The sequence below is a fragment of the Neophocaena asiaeorientalis genome, unplaced genomic scaffold (genome assembly GCF_003031525.2).
Source record: "Neophocaena asiaeorientalis asiaeorientalis breed wild unplaced genomic scaffold, Neophocaena_asiaeorientalis_V1.1 scaffold67, whole genome shotgun sequence".
NCBI lineage: Eukaryota > Metazoa > Chordata > Mammalia > Artiodactyla > Phocoenidae > Neophocaena > Neophocaena asiaeorientalis.
Genome location: NW_020173731.1, coordinates 12,155,159 through 12,173,931, shown reverse-complemented (window position 1 = coordinate 12,173,931; position 18,773 = coordinate 12,155,159). Strand labels below are relative to the sequence as shown.

At 49.1% G+C, this 18,773-nt stretch overlaps 1 protein-coding gene across 2 annotated transcripts in view; it reads right to left on the bottom strand.

Annotated features, from left to right (window-relative positions):
• Positions 1 to 18,773, bottom strand: part of PIK3C2B (phosphatidylinositol-4-phosphate 3-kinase catalytic subunit type 2 beta) — a 61,388-nt gene continuing 42,615 nt past the window's right edge. For both annotated transcript variants that reach the window (XM_024750936.1, XM_024750937.1), the window contains 15 exons: positions 18,307 to 18,487; positions 17,418 to 17,525; positions 16,675 to 16,767; positions 15,754 to 15,883; positions 14,777 to 14,913; positions 10,687 to 10,856; positions 10,039 to 10,195; positions 9,591 to 9,700; positions 8,256 to 8,457; positions 7,714 to 7,838; positions 6,404 to 6,521; positions 4,998 to 5,079; positions 4,492 to 4,598; positions 2,733 to 2,861; positions 1 to 2,019 (listed from right to left, as the gene is read on the bottom strand). In XM_024750936.1, coding sequence (XP_024606704.1) covers positions 1,831 to 2,019; positions 2,733 to 2,861; positions 4,492 to 4,598; positions 4,998 to 5,079; positions 6,404 to 6,521; positions 7,714 to 7,838; positions 8,256 to 8,457; positions 9,591 to 9,700; positions 10,039 to 10,195; positions 10,687 to 10,856; positions 14,777 to 14,913; positions 15,754 to 15,883; positions 16,675 to 16,767; positions 17,418 to 17,525; positions 18,307 to 18,487 — 2,038 coding nt within the window. In that variant the 3' untranslated portion in view covers positions 1 to 1,830. The remainder of the gene's footprint in view (positions 2,020 to 2,732; positions 2,862 to 4,491; positions 4,599 to 4,997; positions 5,080 to 6,403; positions 6,522 to 7,713; positions 7,839 to 8,255; positions 8,458 to 9,590; positions 9,701 to 10,038; positions 10,196 to 10,686; positions 10,857 to 14,776; positions 14,914 to 15,753; positions 15,884 to 16,674; positions 16,768 to 17,417; positions 17,526 to 18,306; positions 18,488 to 18,773) is intronic.

The window sequence follows — 18,773 nt, the reverse complement described above, 5'->3', positions numbered from 1 at the left end:
TTTTCTAAACACCATTTATTAGAAAATACAATTCCAGAGGAAGTAGGAGATAAAGGATGTCTGGGATGTGGGTACAGTACACAGACCTCTCTCTTTAACAGGGGCATAGAGGGTCAAAGTAAAATGAGCTACAGGCAAAAAGCCAGTAACACATCTCTGGTCCATTCATCTAGAGAAGTTCCACCTCTGTTCTCCACTCCCCTAACCCCTGCCCACGGCAGCCAGCTTTATCCTTGACATTTTAAATTTAAAAGTTCTAACTTCCTTGCTGCTCTGTGGCTTCAATGAATGGAGCTTCTTTCTCTAGTTATGGAATGAGTCAGCGAAAGGGGGAATTTCTGATCCTTGGAGCCGGGGAGGGACAGTCCACATCGTATCCCCACTTAACTCCATTCCCCAGTCACCGGGCACAACCAGCCAATTTAGAAAGTTAACATCAAATTCAAAGTCTCTCCTTTTTTCTAGGAAGACAACCTTTCGGAGTAAAGCGCACGAGTGAATTTCAAATCCATTTGGTAGGGAATGAAGAGTATTAAGAGATCAGAGACCCAGTCTCTCCCTTCCAGCTCAGCTCAATCCAGCCTCCTCACAACCAAAGAAAATCACTGGCAAAAACAACAGTTTTGATGGGATCCCCCACCCGCACCCCTTTTCTTCAGCTGGGGCATCCCTTTGGCTCCAGACAAAATAGGTTTATGGCCCCATAGAATGAGAGAAATTCTTATTAAAAAAATGTGACAGAAATGGAGTTTGGGAGAGAAGCAGCAAAACAAAAGGAGTGGTGGATGACGAGGAAAGCTTCCCAGAAACCACCCAACAGCCAGCCACGTTGACGTCTGCAGCCTAGAGGCCCATTCCTAGGGCCAAGACACCCTGGGGTGAAACCAAACCTAAGGGCCGAGGCAGCAGCTTACCCCACCAGAGAAAAATGAAGGGAGAGACCTATGGGGGAGCACCCAGGCGTATTCACAGGGACCAGATGACCCCCGGAAGAGCTGAATGGAGGGGTAGAAGACAGTATTCAGGGCAAGTCCTAGCAAAATAGGGGAAGACGAGAGGAAAACCTCCCCCCAAAAGAGCCCAGGTCCCTGAACACAGGTCCTCTACAGACCTCCATACGGAAGGCCCTTCCTTACACACGTAGGTATTCACATCGCTCTCCTTTGGAGGCAAAATCAGAAAGGCCCAGTGGCGCAGGCCTCAGTCCAGCACACGCAGCCCTCCTTGTCCCTCCCGACCTGCCTCAGAGACGGAGGGCACTAACTGAGGGCCCACTGGGCCCCTCCCCAAATAATTCCTATAGATAGAAATGCAAAAACAACAAACAAACAACATCCTAGGGAAAAGTCCAATAAGAACCTCAATCATACAAAAAGTCCAATTCCTCTTTTGCCTTCTGAGGCACATGTAAGTCCCTTCTCACAAGGCTTCCTGTCCAGTTAGGACAACGTTACTATTTCATTTTTTAAAAATAAAAATAAAGATATCCCCCCACCCTCCCCCCAAATGCTACTTCTACAGCCCACCCCACACACCTCAAACCAGGCATTGCTCCCTTGACACAAGGTAAACTTAAAATTTTGCTGCACCCTCACAGCCTCCAAGGGGCTGCTCATCACAACCAACCCAAATGCAGTCTGCAGAGGAGCGGATAGCAGAGAGCATCTTTACTCTCCTTGCCTCCTACCACGGAGGCCCGATCCGCCGGGACAGAGGGAAGCCCCACCAAGGGCCCTGCCCCTACGCAAGGAAGGGACAAGCCAAGCAGGGAGAGTCCTCTCCCCCGGCTCTGCCATGAGCCTGGGGTCCTGGGCCACGGCTCCGCTGGGCTCATAACGTCTCATGACTTCGAGATCCCAGTGCGAACCAGCCGGTCTTCTCCTGGGCCAGGTCCAGCTCTCGCAGGCGGATGTGCACCTCCCCCAGCAGAACGTTCTCCCAGAATCCTTGCTCACTCAGCACACTGAGCTGTAGCTCCCGCTGCTGCAGGTCTCCCTTGGGGATTCCATCATATACCAGCTGCAAATGCAAAATTGGGAAGAAAGGGAAGCAGTGAGAGAGGGAACATGGAAGAGGGAGATGCTTAAGTCTGTGGTGGCGTGATCTGATCTGGCTGAGACCACTTTACCTCCCCAACCAGACAGAGCCCGAGGGAATAGAGAAAGCATACAGAACCCAAGGGAAGCTTAAAGAACCCCGCTCTTGGGGGGACTTCCCTGGTGGCGCAGTGGATAAGACTCCACACTCCCAATGCAGGGGGCCCAGGTTCGACCCCCGGTCAGGGAACTAGATCCCACATGCATGCCACAACTGCAACTAAGACCTGGCACAGCCAAATAAATAAATAAAAAATAAATATAAGTAAAGACCCCTGCTCTTAGCTCAGAGTTCAAGCAAATGAAGGCTTGTCATTGGGGCCACAGCTCATTATCAGCAAAGGACCAGCAGGCTCTTCCTCCCCACAGACCATGCCACAGCTGTGGAATCCCTACCTTAAGTGTCAGCAAACTTTTTGACATAAAGGGCCAAACAGGAAGTATTTTAGGCTTTATAGGCCATACATTCTGATCTACGTCACGATGACTCAACCCAGCTGCTACAACATGAAAGCAGCCACAGACAAGACTTAAATGAATAGTAACGGCCACGTCCCAATACAACTTTATTCAACTTTATTTACAAACCGGCACAGTCGGCCAACCCCAGCCCCACCCAGCACCTTCCCCACATACCATCTCATTGTAGGTGGGGTTGCAGGTTTTCCGGGCCACTTTGGTTTTCTTCTTAGTGGTTTTCTGAGGGTCAGGAAGGAGGTAAATCTTGACATAGGGGTCGGGATCATTCCCATCCTGGAGCAGTTGCTACAAAGGGAATGAAAACCAAAAAAAAAAAAAGATAAAGGTTCTTCTATCTGTCTCTTTATCACCATTCCTGTGATCACTCCCTAATCCAGACCCTCTTCTCCCACACCTAGCTTCTTGCAATGCACAATAATTTATGCTTCCCAGCCCACTGCATTCTGCTAGAAACACCTACCACGGTAACGTTAGGTGTCCTCCTAAAACATCCATCAGATTGCCTATGATATCCAGTCTATACTTTGTATACGAATGCTCAGGGCACGCCATAACTTGGTCTGTTCTGAATGAACCGTCATGTCCCCAGATATCTCTGCCCAATATCTTTTGTCTATTTTGATCCAAGTAACCCCTAAGAGGTAGAGAAATGAGTCAGAGAGATTAAGTTGCTTGTTCAAGGTCAGCCAATTAGTGATTCACTCAGCCTGATCCTTTTAAAACTGAAGTCAGATCTTGTCACGCCTCTGCACAAAACCCTCCAAGGGCTCCCATCTCACTCACGGAGAAGCCACACTCTTGACTGTGGGACCAAGGCTCTGGTCTGCCCTCTCCAACCTCACCATCTGCTATTCTCCCCTCTGCTGCAGGGGCTTCAGCCACACTGGCCTCCTCCTGCGGTTCCTGACATGCCCCAGGCAGGCTCCTGACTAGGGCTTTTGGGTTCAACTGCTCCCTCCGCCTGGAGCAATCCTCCCTCAGATGTATGTGCATGGCTCCCTCCCTCACCTCCTTCCACCTTTGCCCAAATACCTCCTCATCAATGAGGGTTTCCCTGGCCACTCTGCAAAATGGCTGCAAGCTTCATTCCACCCCAGTATTCCTTCTCTGCTTTATTTCTCGCCAGAGCACTTACCACTATCTGACTTGCCATATATTTAACTTAACTATTTGTCTGTCTGCCTCTTCCTACTAGAATGTAAGCTCCCTGAGGGCAGGGATTTTATTTTGTTTACCCTTGTATCCAGAGCTAATGTATCAGTGCCTGGCACACAGTAGGCAGTCAATGAAGATTTGTTGAATAAAATGAATGAATGATTCTGTAAGAGTGAAACCCAGATCTCTCTGATTCCAAAGTTCATGTACCTCCTGCTACATGCTAATGCCCCAAACTGCAAAAGTCCAGCACATTGTGGTATTCAATAAGAGTTCCCTTCCCCTTCCACTCACAAGGTTCTTAGAATCATACCAAAAATTTAGTGATTAGACTCTGCCTTGATTATGCTTGAAGGAAGTCACATGGCTGCCTTACCTCTATAACCAGGAAATAAGCCCCTTGGGCCTCTCCCTTATAATAATCACCATAATAATAATACAAAGGCACTATGTCAAGTGCTGTTACGTGCATTATCTCATTTAATCCCTAGAACAACCCTATGAGATAGGTGCTAACATTATCCTCATTTTAACGAGGCTAAGAGTCATTGGGCTACTTGCCAAAGACCACAGGTAGTAAGAAGCTGTGTCTAGTATGGCTTGGTCATACCATAGGCCTAGCATGGTAGCAGGCCCATTGGGTATTCATTCAGTAATCCTTGTGGTTACTCTCACGAGATGGGGGCAGAAAAGGTCTGATCAGTCAGAAAAGTACCAGAAGAAAGATAAAGATCCAAATGAGGACTGTGTATGCACTTACCAAGCCCCGAATATGCATCACCATGATGAAGAGTTTGTTGTTTTTGTAGGAGATGGACAGCTTAACCTCTCCCCCAACCTTCCCGACCGGCCGGGCCCATGTGCCATCTGTAGGGACAAAGGAAACTGAGAAAGGTCATGAGGCCAGCCCTGTCCCCATCTGGTGCCAGCAGACGTTTCTGTTTTCTTCTGACCCCCCGCCAGTAACTCCACGTCAGAGTCCTGATACCCCATCGGGGATCTGCCAAGTGGCATCCGCGAACACGACTCAGAGTCGGGTTGGGGGCGTCTATCCAATTCCAGTGTGTAAGCATATCCAGTCCCTGGGGAATTGCTCAAGGAGCTGTGGACCCATAGCCTGAGTGGGAAACCAGATTCTCTAGCCAGTAAGCAAAGGAACAGAGATGAGTCAAGGAAAGAGAACTGGGAAGGGGCAGGGGCAGGAAAAATGACCTTTGGGAATGGTTCAGAGAGGTTGGCAGAAGTGTCACAGAGAAGGCACTGTACCTGAGGACTTGGGAGCCAGGCTGGTGCCCGCAGCCTTCTCGTCCCGGGACAGGGGGTGGAAGAAGGTGTACACCAAATCACACTGGAATGGAATCAGAAAACAGGGTCATTCCTCAGTAAGACAATGGCCCAGTGAAAAAAGGAAAAGGACTGTTCCACATTAAAAGAGACCTATGAGATGTGACAATCAAATGTAATATGCAGTTCTTGTTTGGGTCGTGGCCCAAACAAACCAACTGCTAAAAGAATTTTGGAGATGACAGGGACATTTTGAATATGGACTATGTTTGGGGTGATATAATGACAGTGTAGTTATGTAAGATTATGTCCTTGTTTTTTAGAGATGCATAGTAAGTACTTAGGGGTAGAAGTCACGATGTCTGTGATTTACTTTAAAATATTTCATAAAAAATAGATGACTCAAACATGTCAAAATAATAACTGTTTAAGTGATGGATATATAGGCATTCATTATACTGTTTCTCTATTTTCCTATATGTTTTGAAAGTTCTCATGATACAAAAGTTTAAAAAAAAGAGAAAAAATCAAATAAAAGTAGGTCACATCAGGTCAAAAGCAGTCTGTTCTTGGAATTCCCAGGCAGTCCAGCGGGTAGGACTTGGCGTTTCACTGCTGGCAGGCCAGGGTTCAATCCCTGGTCGGGGAACTAATGCCTGACCCAGCCTTGGACAAAGACCATGAATCCTACTTTTGAGAATGTTTACTAAGCAATTAGGGAAAACAAAACCAAAAACTAAAATGTGTGAAAGTACCCACTCTAGCATTAAGAGTGAAAAAAGGGGGGAGGGGAATGATTTAAATATCTTTCAAGAAGCGAATGGTTAAAGAGATTACGGTATCGCAAGCTGGTGCATTAATTTGGTACACATATTTAAAGTTATGCTTACTATAAACACTTAAGAGAAAAAAGAACAGAATATAGCATCATATTTAAGCTATGACCACTATAAAACTACAAAAGTCACATTTATATATGGATAAATAGGAAGGAAACATGGAAATCGGGTTAGATGGTTTTTTAGGCTGATGGGACTCCGGATGACTGTATTTGTCTTTATGCCATTATAGTACCATTTGTTTAAAGAAAAATCTAGAAGGATACACACACTCAACCTGCTCAAAACATTTCATTTCCTCAGGCTCTTGCTCACTGCAAGCACCTAACACGGACATGTCTCTCCGCGTGCCCAGCTGCATGTTTGCGTTTCACTGCATTTCTGTGCATAGTCCCGTGGGGCTGGAGCCACGACCCACCCACCTCTTTCTGCACACAGACCCAGAAAAGCCAAGTCCCCTCCATGATTGCCACCCGCTTCCGTCTGCATCCCCCACCCCCCACCCCCCACCAGCGCCAGGGAGAGCCAGGAACAGAGGCAGCCACCCACCTCGGCCACCTCAGGGGCTGCGTGGATCAAGTGCCAGATGTAGCCATTTAACTCCTCTCTCCGCCGCTCCGCCACCGCCTCTCCCCGTGAGCGGCCAATCACAAAGCGACTGGGGAAGCTGGACGGCGGGTGGGCAGTGGCGATGCAGGAGGGGTAAGATGGGGAAAGATAATGAAGAGGCAACAGGATTTAGTCACATTTCACTTGCATTTTCAGTCACCTGATCTGCATTTCTCACCAGCCTCCATTCCCAGGGACCTTTCCCCGACTCCATGCCTCCCCAAGCTCCCCAGGTCTGTGCCAAGGGCACACACGCAGCATCTCACACCAGACAGTTCCTAGGACCCCGGATGAGAAAACCAAACTGTTGAGCAGAGTCCTACAGCTCTCCAGAAGTGCCTCAGCGGCTCTGGAGCCCCCAGTTTTCCCTATCAGGGTAAAAATTCATTTGAAAAATCGCTTTTATAAATTGTTGTGAAATACACATAACATAAAATTTACCATCTTAACCATTATTTTAATATATATATAGTTTTGATATGGACCATTTTTAAAGTCTTTATTGAATTTGTTACAATATTGCTTCTGTTTTATAGGGTTTTTTTTTTTGGTTTTTTGGCCTCGAGCCATGTGGGATCTTGGCTGCCCGACCAGGGATTGAACCCACAGCCCCTGTATTGGAAGGGGAAGTCTTAACCACTAGACGACCAGGGAAGTCCCCCGTCTTAACCATTTTTAAGTGTGCAGTTCAGAATTAAGTACACTTACATTGTTGTGCAACCATCACCGCCATCCATCTCCAGAACCCTTTTCATCTTGCAAAACTGAAACTACATACCCATTTAACAACTCCCCCTCCCTCCTGGCAACCACCATTCTACTTTCTGTTTCTATGAATTTGACTACTCTAAGTGCTTCATGTAAGTGGAATCGTACAGTAGAATAATATTCCATTTTGTATATACACTGCATTTTGTTTATCTATTTGAAACATACTTTTACTCTTTAGAAGATTAGAAACTTCGAAAAATCTTCAGATTCAGTCAATCCTGTGCCTTTAGACCCAGGTTGCTCTCCTGGCAGGTGGACCCAAGCTCATTTTCAAGGCTGGAGGAAGACCTCTTGAGAGCCTCAGAAGAGCATGACCAGCAGGGGGAGCACTTGTCATCAAGCTCATGGCCAGGAGGAGAAAACCAAGGACATAGGTCTTTTCTCCAAAGGGCAGTATCTCACGCCTGCAGTCCCGCCCAGCCCCCATCCGCTCTCCCTCCCCAGTATCCCTCAGTGCAGAGAGTAAAGGCAACAGATACCTGGGCAGGAGGGAAGAAGGGAAGAGCAGCCGCAGCTTATTGTGTAACTCCTGGAACTCCTCAAATGTCCTCTGGATGTAAGTGGCCTCGTGAGCATTCTCTCGCATCACCTTTACCACATAAATCTGCAAAATCCAAATCTTAGAGAATACTTCCTGCCAAACCCTCTACACCCAATGAAGGGGGTAGGTGAGGGGACAGAAGTGTGTGTTGGAGGAGTTACGCTTTCCAGAAGGAAGAGGATAAAAATGTCTCTAATGGAGACAAAGATAATATACATATGCAGCAAAATGAAAGCAAAGATTAACAAGAATCCTTGTTTCACAAGACCCTTGACTCAGAGGGAACAGCCATCCAACTCAGCTCCCTGATTGTAGGCAGGCCACTTGGGCAGTGGAGAAGGAAGGGGTGTGTGACTGCTCCCAGCACAGGGTGCTCAGTCAGCTCCAGCGCCCACAGTGTGGAAGGGAAGAAACAGTCAGAACCCCAACAAGCTGGGGCAGTGGGGAGCAAGGGAGGGTCAGATCGGAGAAAACACTTACGTAGCCTTTGTTGGGGTGGAAGATCTTCTCGTGGCGGCAGAGAAATACATCACTGATGCGGCCAGAGCTCTTGAGAGTGTGTGTTCGGGGAGCAAAGGAAAGGGTCAGCCGGTCGTCTGAGCCTGTGAACTTCATCTGAGCCAGGTTATGAATGAAAAAATTGAGCTTTGTGGCTACACTGCCGAGGCTGGACTCAATCAACCTGCAGGAGGATGGGAAGAAAAGGATGTGACCACGGACCCAAGTCCCCACTGCCTGGCAGAGCTATCTCGAGAAATATACCCTGACACCTGAGACTAATACTCAGCTCAGATCAGATCATTTGCCCTGTGTGATAGCCTCATAGAGTACATGATTGCACACAATGATCCGCATACAGTTTATTTCTGTGAAACTTGGGGTCTTATCTCCCCCCACTGCCCACCCGACCCAAAGACAGTTAAACCAAGGTAGGAAGGAATTAGGGACGCCACCGTGAGCTCACCATGTAAATGTCTAAATACTGTTGTCAAACTGAGTTTCAAGGTTCAGTATAATGGAACCTCACCAAACAGAGCTCAATCCAGAGATTTTAGTTCAAAAGGAAAGGTACTATATTAGACCCAACAGAGAAAGTTTAGTTCGCTAAGTTCCAAAAAGGGTGCATAATAAAATGGACAAAACAGTAGACATTAGGGGCTTCCCTGGTGGCGCAGAGGTTGAGAGTCCACCTGTCGATGCAGGGGACACGGGTTCGTGCCCCGGTCTGGGAGGATCCCACGTGCCGCGGAGCGGCTGGGCCCGTGAGCCATGGCCGGTGAGCCTGCGCGTCCGGAGCCTGTGCTCCGCAGCGGGAGAGGCCACAGCAGTGAGAGGCCCACGTACCGCAAAATAAAAAACAAAAAACAGTAGATATTAGTATACAGACACTTTCCTGCTTTCACACAAAGTGTGTCTAAGAACGTCAAATATGGGAAAACAGAACCATGGAATTCCATGTTTTGACAAGGGGGAAGGTTCTGATCCAGAGAGCTAAAAACTAGTACAAATCCCTACTATACATTGCCCCATAGACAAAATCCTTGACCGAGACATGGTGAGAATGCAAGTAGGGGATCGCAGTACCTCTATACAAAGGTCAGCAGCCAAGTGCAGATGGGAGACTGAGTCTGAGAGAAGTAAAATGATTTACCCAAGTCAAAGGCAAAGTTGGGACCACTGACCCATGTTGTCAACTCTAAGCTCTGCCACCGGAGCTAAGCCTCTCCCGTTTCCCCAGCCCTGTTCTTCCCAATCCAGCAGCCTGGAAATCAACTACCCAGAGTGGGCAGCACTGTTTCGTACGGAGAGTTTTACCTGGTGAAGTAGGTAGTGGCATTGGCCTCTGTGTCCTGAGGCCTCAGGGCATCATACACATACTTGAGGTCTTCCAGGTCTGAGAGCTCAGGGATCCCACAGGACAACATCTAGAAGAGCAAAGAAGAAGAGAGGGTGCCTGTAACAACCAGGAATTCTTGCTTCTTCCTTACCATAAGGCAAGATTTTCTACAGCTAGGCTCCCTAACCCTTCTAGAGGGTGGCAGGCAGATGCTGTGGGCAGTGGCTAGCAGTCCACAGGAACTGGGGGGGCTGGAGCAGGAAGTCAGATACCTGCAGACACCATTGTCCCCAGGTGGTCTGAGCCCTGCCTTTACCTAGGGCTCAGAGAAGTAGATCTCCAGAAATCCTTTGAAGCAAGACAAGGGAGTCTTAAAGATGGTGCCAGATGATAAGGAGGGGTTCAGAAAGGGATGGAGCTCCTCACCAGGCCCAGAAGGTTGAGGAAGAGGTGGGTGTGCTTGCGAATGAGGTTGTAGGCTTGGCAGCAAAGGTCAACAAAATCATGGAAGCGGCTGGAAGGCTTGTCACCCCCGTTGATGACATACGCCATGTCCGAGGTGAAGACAAAGGGGGCACGGTCCCTGGGCCAAGGGGAACATACAGGTAGAAGGTCAGGAGGAAGCCCACTTTGTGGGCTGCGTCAGGGGATGGTTTTCCTCATCCCTCAACACCTGTGTGAAATGGATGGATGTGGCTCCTCCAACGTTTTCGCTTTTCTTTTCCTCCCTTACTCTTAAAAAATCCCCAAACACATCCTTCGTTGGTTCCTTGCCTGTGAGCTAGTGATATTTTCCCTGGATATCTAGTTGTATTCCCTTTTGCTGTGGTTTGGGCTCATTTCCCTTTGCTCCGTCCTCAGCAGGGAGGGCCAATGGCTGGTGCCTGCCCTCTTCTGCAAGGCCCTGAAAGGACTTGACCTCTTTCTCAGTCTTCTCTTCTCCAAAGCTGCTCAGCCCAGGGACCACACTCTGCAGTACGGGCCCTCCCATCACGGGCTCGTGTTCCAGCTCCGAACCATTTCCGCTGACCTCCCTGGACTACACGCGCATCCTGGCTTCAGGAGACCACTTACCGCTTGATGTTCCCGAACATCTGGGCGTGGCCCAGGAAACGGCCAAAATCTATGTGGAACATGTGGCCCGTCGTCTTCAGCATGATATTGTCATTGTGACGGTCACAGATGCCCAAGACGTACGTGGCCACACAGCAGCCAGCACAAGAATAGATGAAGTTCTCTACAGCCTGGGAGAAGGAAGGCAGAGGGGAGGAGGGGACATGAAGCTGGTGTGGACGGACCCCAGGGGCACAGCCAGACTGAATTCAGCCAGCCCCGCCCCCCTCTCATGAGCCCAACAGCTCTCACATCCACCTGTTCAGCCTTCATCACATACGTACACATTGATGCACACAGAAACTTCTCTCATATCTTATGGGGCAAAAGGAGATGGAAGGCTTATAGGTATATCTCCACCACGTTATCTGCAATCCACCACCTTCTGCACCTTTCTTTCTCCTTGGGAAATTGGTTGGAAAGACAGTGCACTGATCCGGGAGCCCAGACTTGACCAGCCCATAATCAGGGAAGACTCTGACGTTTACAACTTTCCCAGCTGTTTGTGGTGACCTTAACTCAAGCACAGCACTGAGGCAACTGACTTAAGGGCCTCTTCCTGACCCTGCTCAGAATTCTTCTGTCCTTCTCCCTGCCCCCGGTATGACTCCCATTTCCACTGTTCTTGGTAACAGATGAATGCTAATCTAATTAAAGTCACTTCACTCCAAGGAAGAGCTGAGGCAGCTTCACACTTCTAGGGGATGTTTTACACTTGAAAATCAGACATCTCTAGTTGGTAAAATGTGTTAGAGCAATTTCTGAGTTTCAAGCAGGAGGGGAGGGAGTAAGGGGTTGGATCTACCTTATTTTATCTGGTCAACGTTTGCCCCCTTATCTGCCTTTCCAGTAAAAACGTATGGAATTAGTGAACAGACACCTTTCATCCTCTAAATCCTCTTTGTGAGTTTTCTGGAATTCCCAAGAACTCAAGAAAGACTCAACAGCAGAGGCAACAGTTGTCACAGCCAAGTAAGAACGGACAAAGCTGGGAATGAGAGAGATCTTCATAGAACGCATGCCCTTCCCACCTCCCTCTGCAAGCTTCCACCCAGCCTTCAAGGACCTTCCTTGAGTTCCACACCTTTCCCAGATGTTACCAGCCTGCACTGACTCCTCCCCATTGAGCCCCTACAGTCACCATTCACTCAGAACTTAGTATTCTCACTTTCCCAGGGTCCAGGGATCTTATCTCCCAGCAGCCTCTTGGCTGTTCCACAGGCCTACTTCAAAACTAGCTACACACAGGGCTTCCCTGGTGGCGCAGTGGTTGAGAGTCCACCTGCTGATGCAGGGGACGTGGGTTCGTGACCCGGTCCGGGAAGATCCCACATGCCGCGGAGCAGCTGGGCCCGTGAGCCACGGCCCCTGAGCCTGCGCGTCCGGAGCCTGTGCTCCGCAACGGGAGAGGCCACAGCAGTGAGAGGCCCGCGTACCGCAAAAAAAACCAAAAACAAAAAACCAAAAAAACTAGCTACACACAGAAATCCCCTGGCTACTTGTTAAATTAAACCAGCTGACTAATCGCTAGGAAGTTAAGAATAGAAAGTTTGTAAAGAAATCACAGACTGTACCTTCTGGAAGAAAGAGATGATTTCTATGATAGGGAAATATATAATTGAAAAGAAACCACTCAATAAGTATAACCCATCCACTCCCAGTCTTGACCATCTCCATCAACCTGTCTTCAAGTCACAGATGTTCCTTCTACCTGAAAGGCATCCTATTTTGACTGACACAGCAGCTATATGCCTGTACTCTGCCACAGAGTAAATAACTAAAGCCTCATCACCTAAGTTACGCAGGGTGCTGGCTGCTTACTGGCAGGAAGGCTCACGGATAAAGAGAGCTCTCCTGACTTAAGGGGTTTCACTTACAGGATGGAGGCACTCTGGTTTGCTGAGTAGGTGGCCAAGAGACAAGTATCTCTAGTTCTTTCCTCCTGGAAGGCACCATAAGAAACTACCAGCATCATTCTAACAGAAAGACTAGAAGAGCTGAGAGCTATTTTTGAAAGACTGATATTAAACATTGAGACACTGAGTTAGTTTCTCTCTGTGTGTATTCTTTTTTTTTTTTTTTTTTTTTTGCGGTACGCGGGCCTCTCACTGTTGTGGCCTCTCCCATTGCAGAGCACAGGCTCCGGACGCGCAGGCTCAGCGGCCGTGGCTCACGGGCCCAGCCACTCCGCGGCACGTAAGATCTTCCCGGACTGGGGCACGAACCCGTGTCCCTTGCATCGGCAGGCAGACTCTCAACCACTGCGCCACCAGGGAAGCCCTCTGTGTGTATTCTTGTTGTACAAGCTTATATAATATTTATTATGACTCTTTATTATACTGGCAAGGAGTAATCATAATTCCAGCACCAAGCACAGTGCTTCTGTATGGTGGCTGCTTAATACCTGAAAAATACATGTTAGTATAAATAGTATATAGGGTTGAGGGAGGGAGGAAACAATATCACTCCTTTCCAAGGGTAGAGGACCTTAACATTTACAACATACAGAGGATGGGTTTTGAGGGATGGGAAAGGGAAGAAAGGGCTTTCCAGGCAAAGGAAATACTATTGTCTAAAGGTATTGAAGAAATGCAAGTAGCTCCCTCAACTACAGCATAAATTATCATAAGATGGGGAGGTGCAGTGGATGAGACCACAGGGGCAGGCAGGGCTGGATTACAAAAGGCCTTGCGGCAATGTTGTGGATGACGGACTCCTCTTTTAGGACACAGGGAGCCTCTGAAGAACCGAGAGCAAAGGAGTGACATGAGCAGTTTGCACCTTATTTTAAAAGACTCTGAAATCAAGCAGAGGATGGGAATGGAAGGAGGAGAGGCAGTCCAGTAGTTCAGGGGACAGAAAGCAAATGGCTGAAAGAAATGGTAAGAAGAGGACAGATTCAAGAGACATCGGGGGAACAGGGCTTGGTAAAGCAGAGGAGAGGCAGAAGGAAACATCAAGAAGACTCATGGCTCTGTCTTGGGTGACTGCACAGAGAGAGTCATACCCTCCAAGAAACACATAAAGCAGGTTTCAAGAGGACAAGGAGAGACAGAAAGCTCGGTTTTTGCCTATACTGAGTTTGACGTACAGGTGAAACACAAGCGGAGAGGTCCAGCAATCGGGTGGTGAGAGAGGGCAGAGGGAATGGCTTTGGAAGTCATCAGCAAGTGGGTGGTAAAGTAATAAGAGATGATGAGCTGGCACGAGAAGAGTACAAAGAGCACAGCAGGCCAGGAATTAAACCCTGGGGAATGCAAACATTTAAGGTCTCGGAAGATCATCTAATTACATGTTCACTAAACAACATTCTGATTATAATTTGGCTGCCCACGTAGGTTCTCCTTCAGGGATAAAAGCCACTGATCAATATAAGTTAGTATATGGATCGCTTCTGGTTTATGGTCATTCTCTTATGAGCTTGGTTATTATGATTTATTCTCTCCTCTAAACTTAATTAACCCAGAGGCAAGAGCCATGAAGCTGTGGACCAGCCACAGAACACAGCAGGTCACCAAGGCCCTACCACCCAGTACAGCCCCACCTGAGGAAGGTCAGCTACCTTTTCTATCATCTCTGTCTCACATCTATCCTCAATCCTGGCTTCCGGTTACATGCTTGTCACAAACCAGCTCCATAACTGGGAACAAATGAGTGAGTCTTAATTCACATCTATGAAAAGAAGAGTTGGAAAAAATGATCTCTAAAGTCTCTTCCAACTCTTGTTCTGCAAAGCACCACTGGACTCCTCACAGGACACAGGAGGACCTGAATAGGATCGTGACTAAGAGGGTCCCCTCCTCCAAACTCAATCTGCCAGAGGAACTCAGCGAAGGCTTCCCAGTTGGATACCAGAGGATGTTCTTGGTCAGCTTACAAAAGTCATTTGACCCACCTCTAGACATCTGGAGGCACCAGTCAACCAAGAGTGTTTCTTTCCTCCCAATAAAGCTGAGCTGTCTTCTCTGTGCATGTGTGGGCCTTGTGGGAACACAGTGTGCCAGAGTCACGCACATCCCACCCCAGCTTCACCCCCACGCTTCAATCCTACCTTCTCGTACTCGTCCTCCCCAGGGTTGTGCTTCTGCAACCAGTCGGCTAGGGGCCGGTCCTTGAAGGAGCCGGTCACCCCGTGCTCCACCTGGATCTTGCGCAGGGTCTCAGAGTTGGGGATCATCTCTACCATCCCTGTGAGGGGAGACATCAAGTCATTCTCCAGAGCAGAGAGAAGGTGTCTGTCAGGAGAGGACTCCAAGAGCTTTGCTGGATGCTTCCCTATAAATTAAGCTCTAGGGCATTTGGACAAAGTCCGATAATAAGGGGAAAGATCCTTCCCCTGGTTTCATACTCCATGCTGTGACTCTTTGGTCCCCCCAGCTCATAGCCACGATCCTTTTTTGTTTTAACTTTTACTATGGGATTTTCAAATACGTATAAGAATAAAGAAATGGTATCATGAACTCACACAAAACCAGTTTCAAAAATTATCAACGCTTTGCTAATCTTGTTTCATCTATTTCACTGACCCAGCCCTGCTTCCCCCTCTTCTCTTCCACCCTCCGCCTACACCATTCGTGGCTGGAGTATTTTTAAGTAAATCCCATACATGTCATTTCACTCATAAGTATTTCAAGTATAACTGGCAAGGACACAACCACCATGCCATTATCACATCCAAAAATTCAACGACCATTCTTTGATCTGATCTAACCCAGTCTACATGCAAGTTTCCCCCAACTGTGTCAGAAAGTATCTGTTTACAGATACTTTACGAAAAGTATCTGTTTACAGATACAAAGTCTACACGGTATGCTTGGTTATGTCTCCAAGTCTGCTTTATTTTCTAATAGTCTCTCTCCTCGGCCTTCTTTTTTTAATGCCATTCCACAGCTTCTAATGGGATAATCTCGCCCTTTTCATGTTTCTGGAGACGCACATAGTTCTCGTCAGGGAATGGCAAAAGGGCAGTAAGCAAGGATGCCCCCCATGCCAGCCGCCCAGTCAGCGCCCCGCCCACTCCCTACTGACCTCTCCCACGGCCAGTGGAGAAGCAGCGGAAGAGGACCATGCGCATGTCCAGCCCCTCCTGGACCCAGATCTTGCTCATGATGCGGATCATCTGTAGGGTCAGCATGTCCTGGCGAAGGTCGTCCCCACACTGGATGGAGGAAGACAGTGACCGGAACCACCTTCCCCACTTCCGACAGCTCCCAGATCTCCCAGGAGGGCGAACTTGGCCCAGACTAGTGACCAGGGACTGGCTCAGTTCTCACACTCAGACCTGCTCACACCAGGTCAGACACCAGAGATGGGCCAGGAGCCACACTTTGCCCGTGTGGTGTTCCAGCTCTTCCCCCAACCCCACGTCCCCATTTGCACTGAAGTCAGGGTCCTCTTCCTCCTGACCATCAAAGCCTTAAAACTTGGATTTGGAACTTAGACACAACAAACATATGTCACTAAGTCACGCACGCCTTTCATTTCCCCCACTGGATCATCCGCTCTGAGGCTATCCTTTATTCCTCAGAATCATGGATGTACCAATTAGAGGGACCTTAAGATTCATCTAAGTCCAACCTGCACCTGATTTATGAATTTCCTCTTCAGCACGCCTGCCATAGTCATTCAGCTTGAGTACTCCAGGGACAGCCAGGTCAGCACCTTATCCATTCCACTGCTGAGGTAGCTCTGCCTTCTAGAAAGCGCTTCTGACATTGAGCTGTCAGTTACCTCCTTACACATCCCAGCACTGTTCCTAGCCCTCTGGGGCCACACACAATTCATCTATTTCCTTTTTCACCCGATAGTCTTTCACGCACTAAAATGGCAGCATGAGTGTGGCCCAGCAGGAAGAGAATGGCCCCGAGGCTGCTTCTGCCACCCTTGGATTCCCACCTCTCCTTCTCTCTACCTTCTATATCCCACCAGGCTTGAGAGAAGCGTCCTCACCTTGAAGATGACACGGATGTTCTCGCCCAGCGGATCCACATTTTGGAAGGAGAGCTTGAGGGGGACTGCATTGGAGTTGAAGTAGGAACAGTCCTGCCACAGTAGAGAGGGTAGTGATGAGGGTCAGGGTGGCCCAGGCCCAGGCCCAGGAAGGAAAACGGCCTCTCCAGCTCCCACCAGCTGCTGTTCATTGTTTCTTCCAGATTTCTGTGGAGCCCACATTCCTTCCCTCCCTCCCTATCGCCATCACCCTGGTTCAGTTTGTTATGACTTCAGCTCCTGCACCTGGTCTCTCTCACCTCTTCAGTTCACTCCACACACAACTTACTAGTCGTGCGACTTCTGGCAAGTCGTGTGTCCCACCTATAACTCAGTTTACTCCTCTGTAAAATGGGGCTCACAACAGTACCGACTTCCTAAGAGTCGTGAGGATGAAATGTGATAACCGAAGGAAAGCACTTAGAACAGTGCCAGGCACAGAGCGCGTGCTCGATGAATGACAGGTGGGAGCATCACCAGCCTGGACTTCAACCCCGACACCATCAGCAGAGGCACTTACCCAGCCCCCAACCCAATTCCTCCACCCCGCAGAGCTGTCAGGTAAAAGTCCATACACGTTAGCGTTGGCAAGAGGCCCCACATATGCCTTTCTTCCTCATCTCTCTCAGTAACCAGGTCAGTGAGGACCTGGCTTCCACTGAGCCCTCCCCACTCCAAGAGCCCCAAACCCACCAGTCACTCACCCTGGGCACGATGCCCTTAACCAGCAGACTGGGGCTAAGCGGCAGGCGGCAGGAGCCATTGAGGGCAAAAAACTGCCCCACCTCCTCCAGGCCTGTGCGGAGAATCCCCTGTTGGGGAAAGGAGAGCAGGGGTGAGGTGAGGGGCCCATAAGCTCCACTCAGAGCCAGGCCTCTCCCAGGGGTGGGTGCCAGTAGTGGTTGGCATGGAAACAGTCACCCGAGAGATGTGGACAACCTCCTGGAGACGGTGAAGAAGGAAGACTGCCCCACCCACACCACAGCCGGGGCCACAGCCCAAACACCTATAGAGACTGGGTGGATGACAGAACAGCTTAAGGCAGCCCACGGTGAACTGAGAGGGTGGGCTACAGGTCAAGGAGGAGTTGCCACTTGGGCCGTTGCCAAAAAAGCCAATCATCTAGACTTCACAATCTCCCAATTTTTAAATGTTAGCAACCAGGATCACTAATACTGGACTAATACAACCCCTTCGTGCAAACAGATAAAGGTGCCCCCTCCGGGTGGTAGCAGCCCTGAGCCGTGGCTCACAGCACAGTGAACAAAGTATGACTGAATTTTAGCCCTCACTTGCCCCCCCTGGCTGGGTGCTCTTGTGCAGTGAACAACTTACACAACTGGGCTTAGCCTTTAAGGTAAACAGTTAAATAAAAATTTTAATACTTCGCAAGCCAAAGAGAACACATTCCGTGGGCTGTATCCAGCTTGCAGACTGTCAGTTTGTAGCCTGTAGGTTAGGGAGTCACCTCTTTCCAGCCCCTCACCAGAGATGGTCAAGTGCCATCCTGCTGGTCAGGATGCCTAAGAAGTTAATGACTGGCTGCAGAGGCCCAGAACCGGAAGTGGGTAGAGGCAGCCTCACCCCACTCACCGGCCGTGCAGACGGGGCAGCCTCCCGGACCTGCTGGGCCAGCTTGGCCAGGGTACTGACAAGCCAGCACTGGCGGTTAAACTCTTCTCTCAGCCCCTTGCCACAGCAACACAGCAAGGCTGCCAGCAGATACTGGTAGCGGATGCTGAACTGAGAGTCCTTGAGGCCGTCTTTCAGCAACCTACCAGGCAAAGGGAGGGGGGAAGTCAGAACACTCAAAGGATAACAGGCAAGGGCGGGGGGTGGGGAGTGGTCAGACCCAGCTCCAGCTCCCTGGAGAACCCACCCCAAACTTGGGAAGGAAAACAGGCTCTGGATGCAGAACTTATACAGAGGCGTTCAGCCACATCTCAGTCTGCCCATGCTGTCTTTAAATAGGGCTCAAAGCCCTTCTGCATCTGGTTTCTCCTTGTATTTCTGCCGTGCGTGGGTGCAGGGGAGGGCCAGGGATGATCCCCACCGCGCTT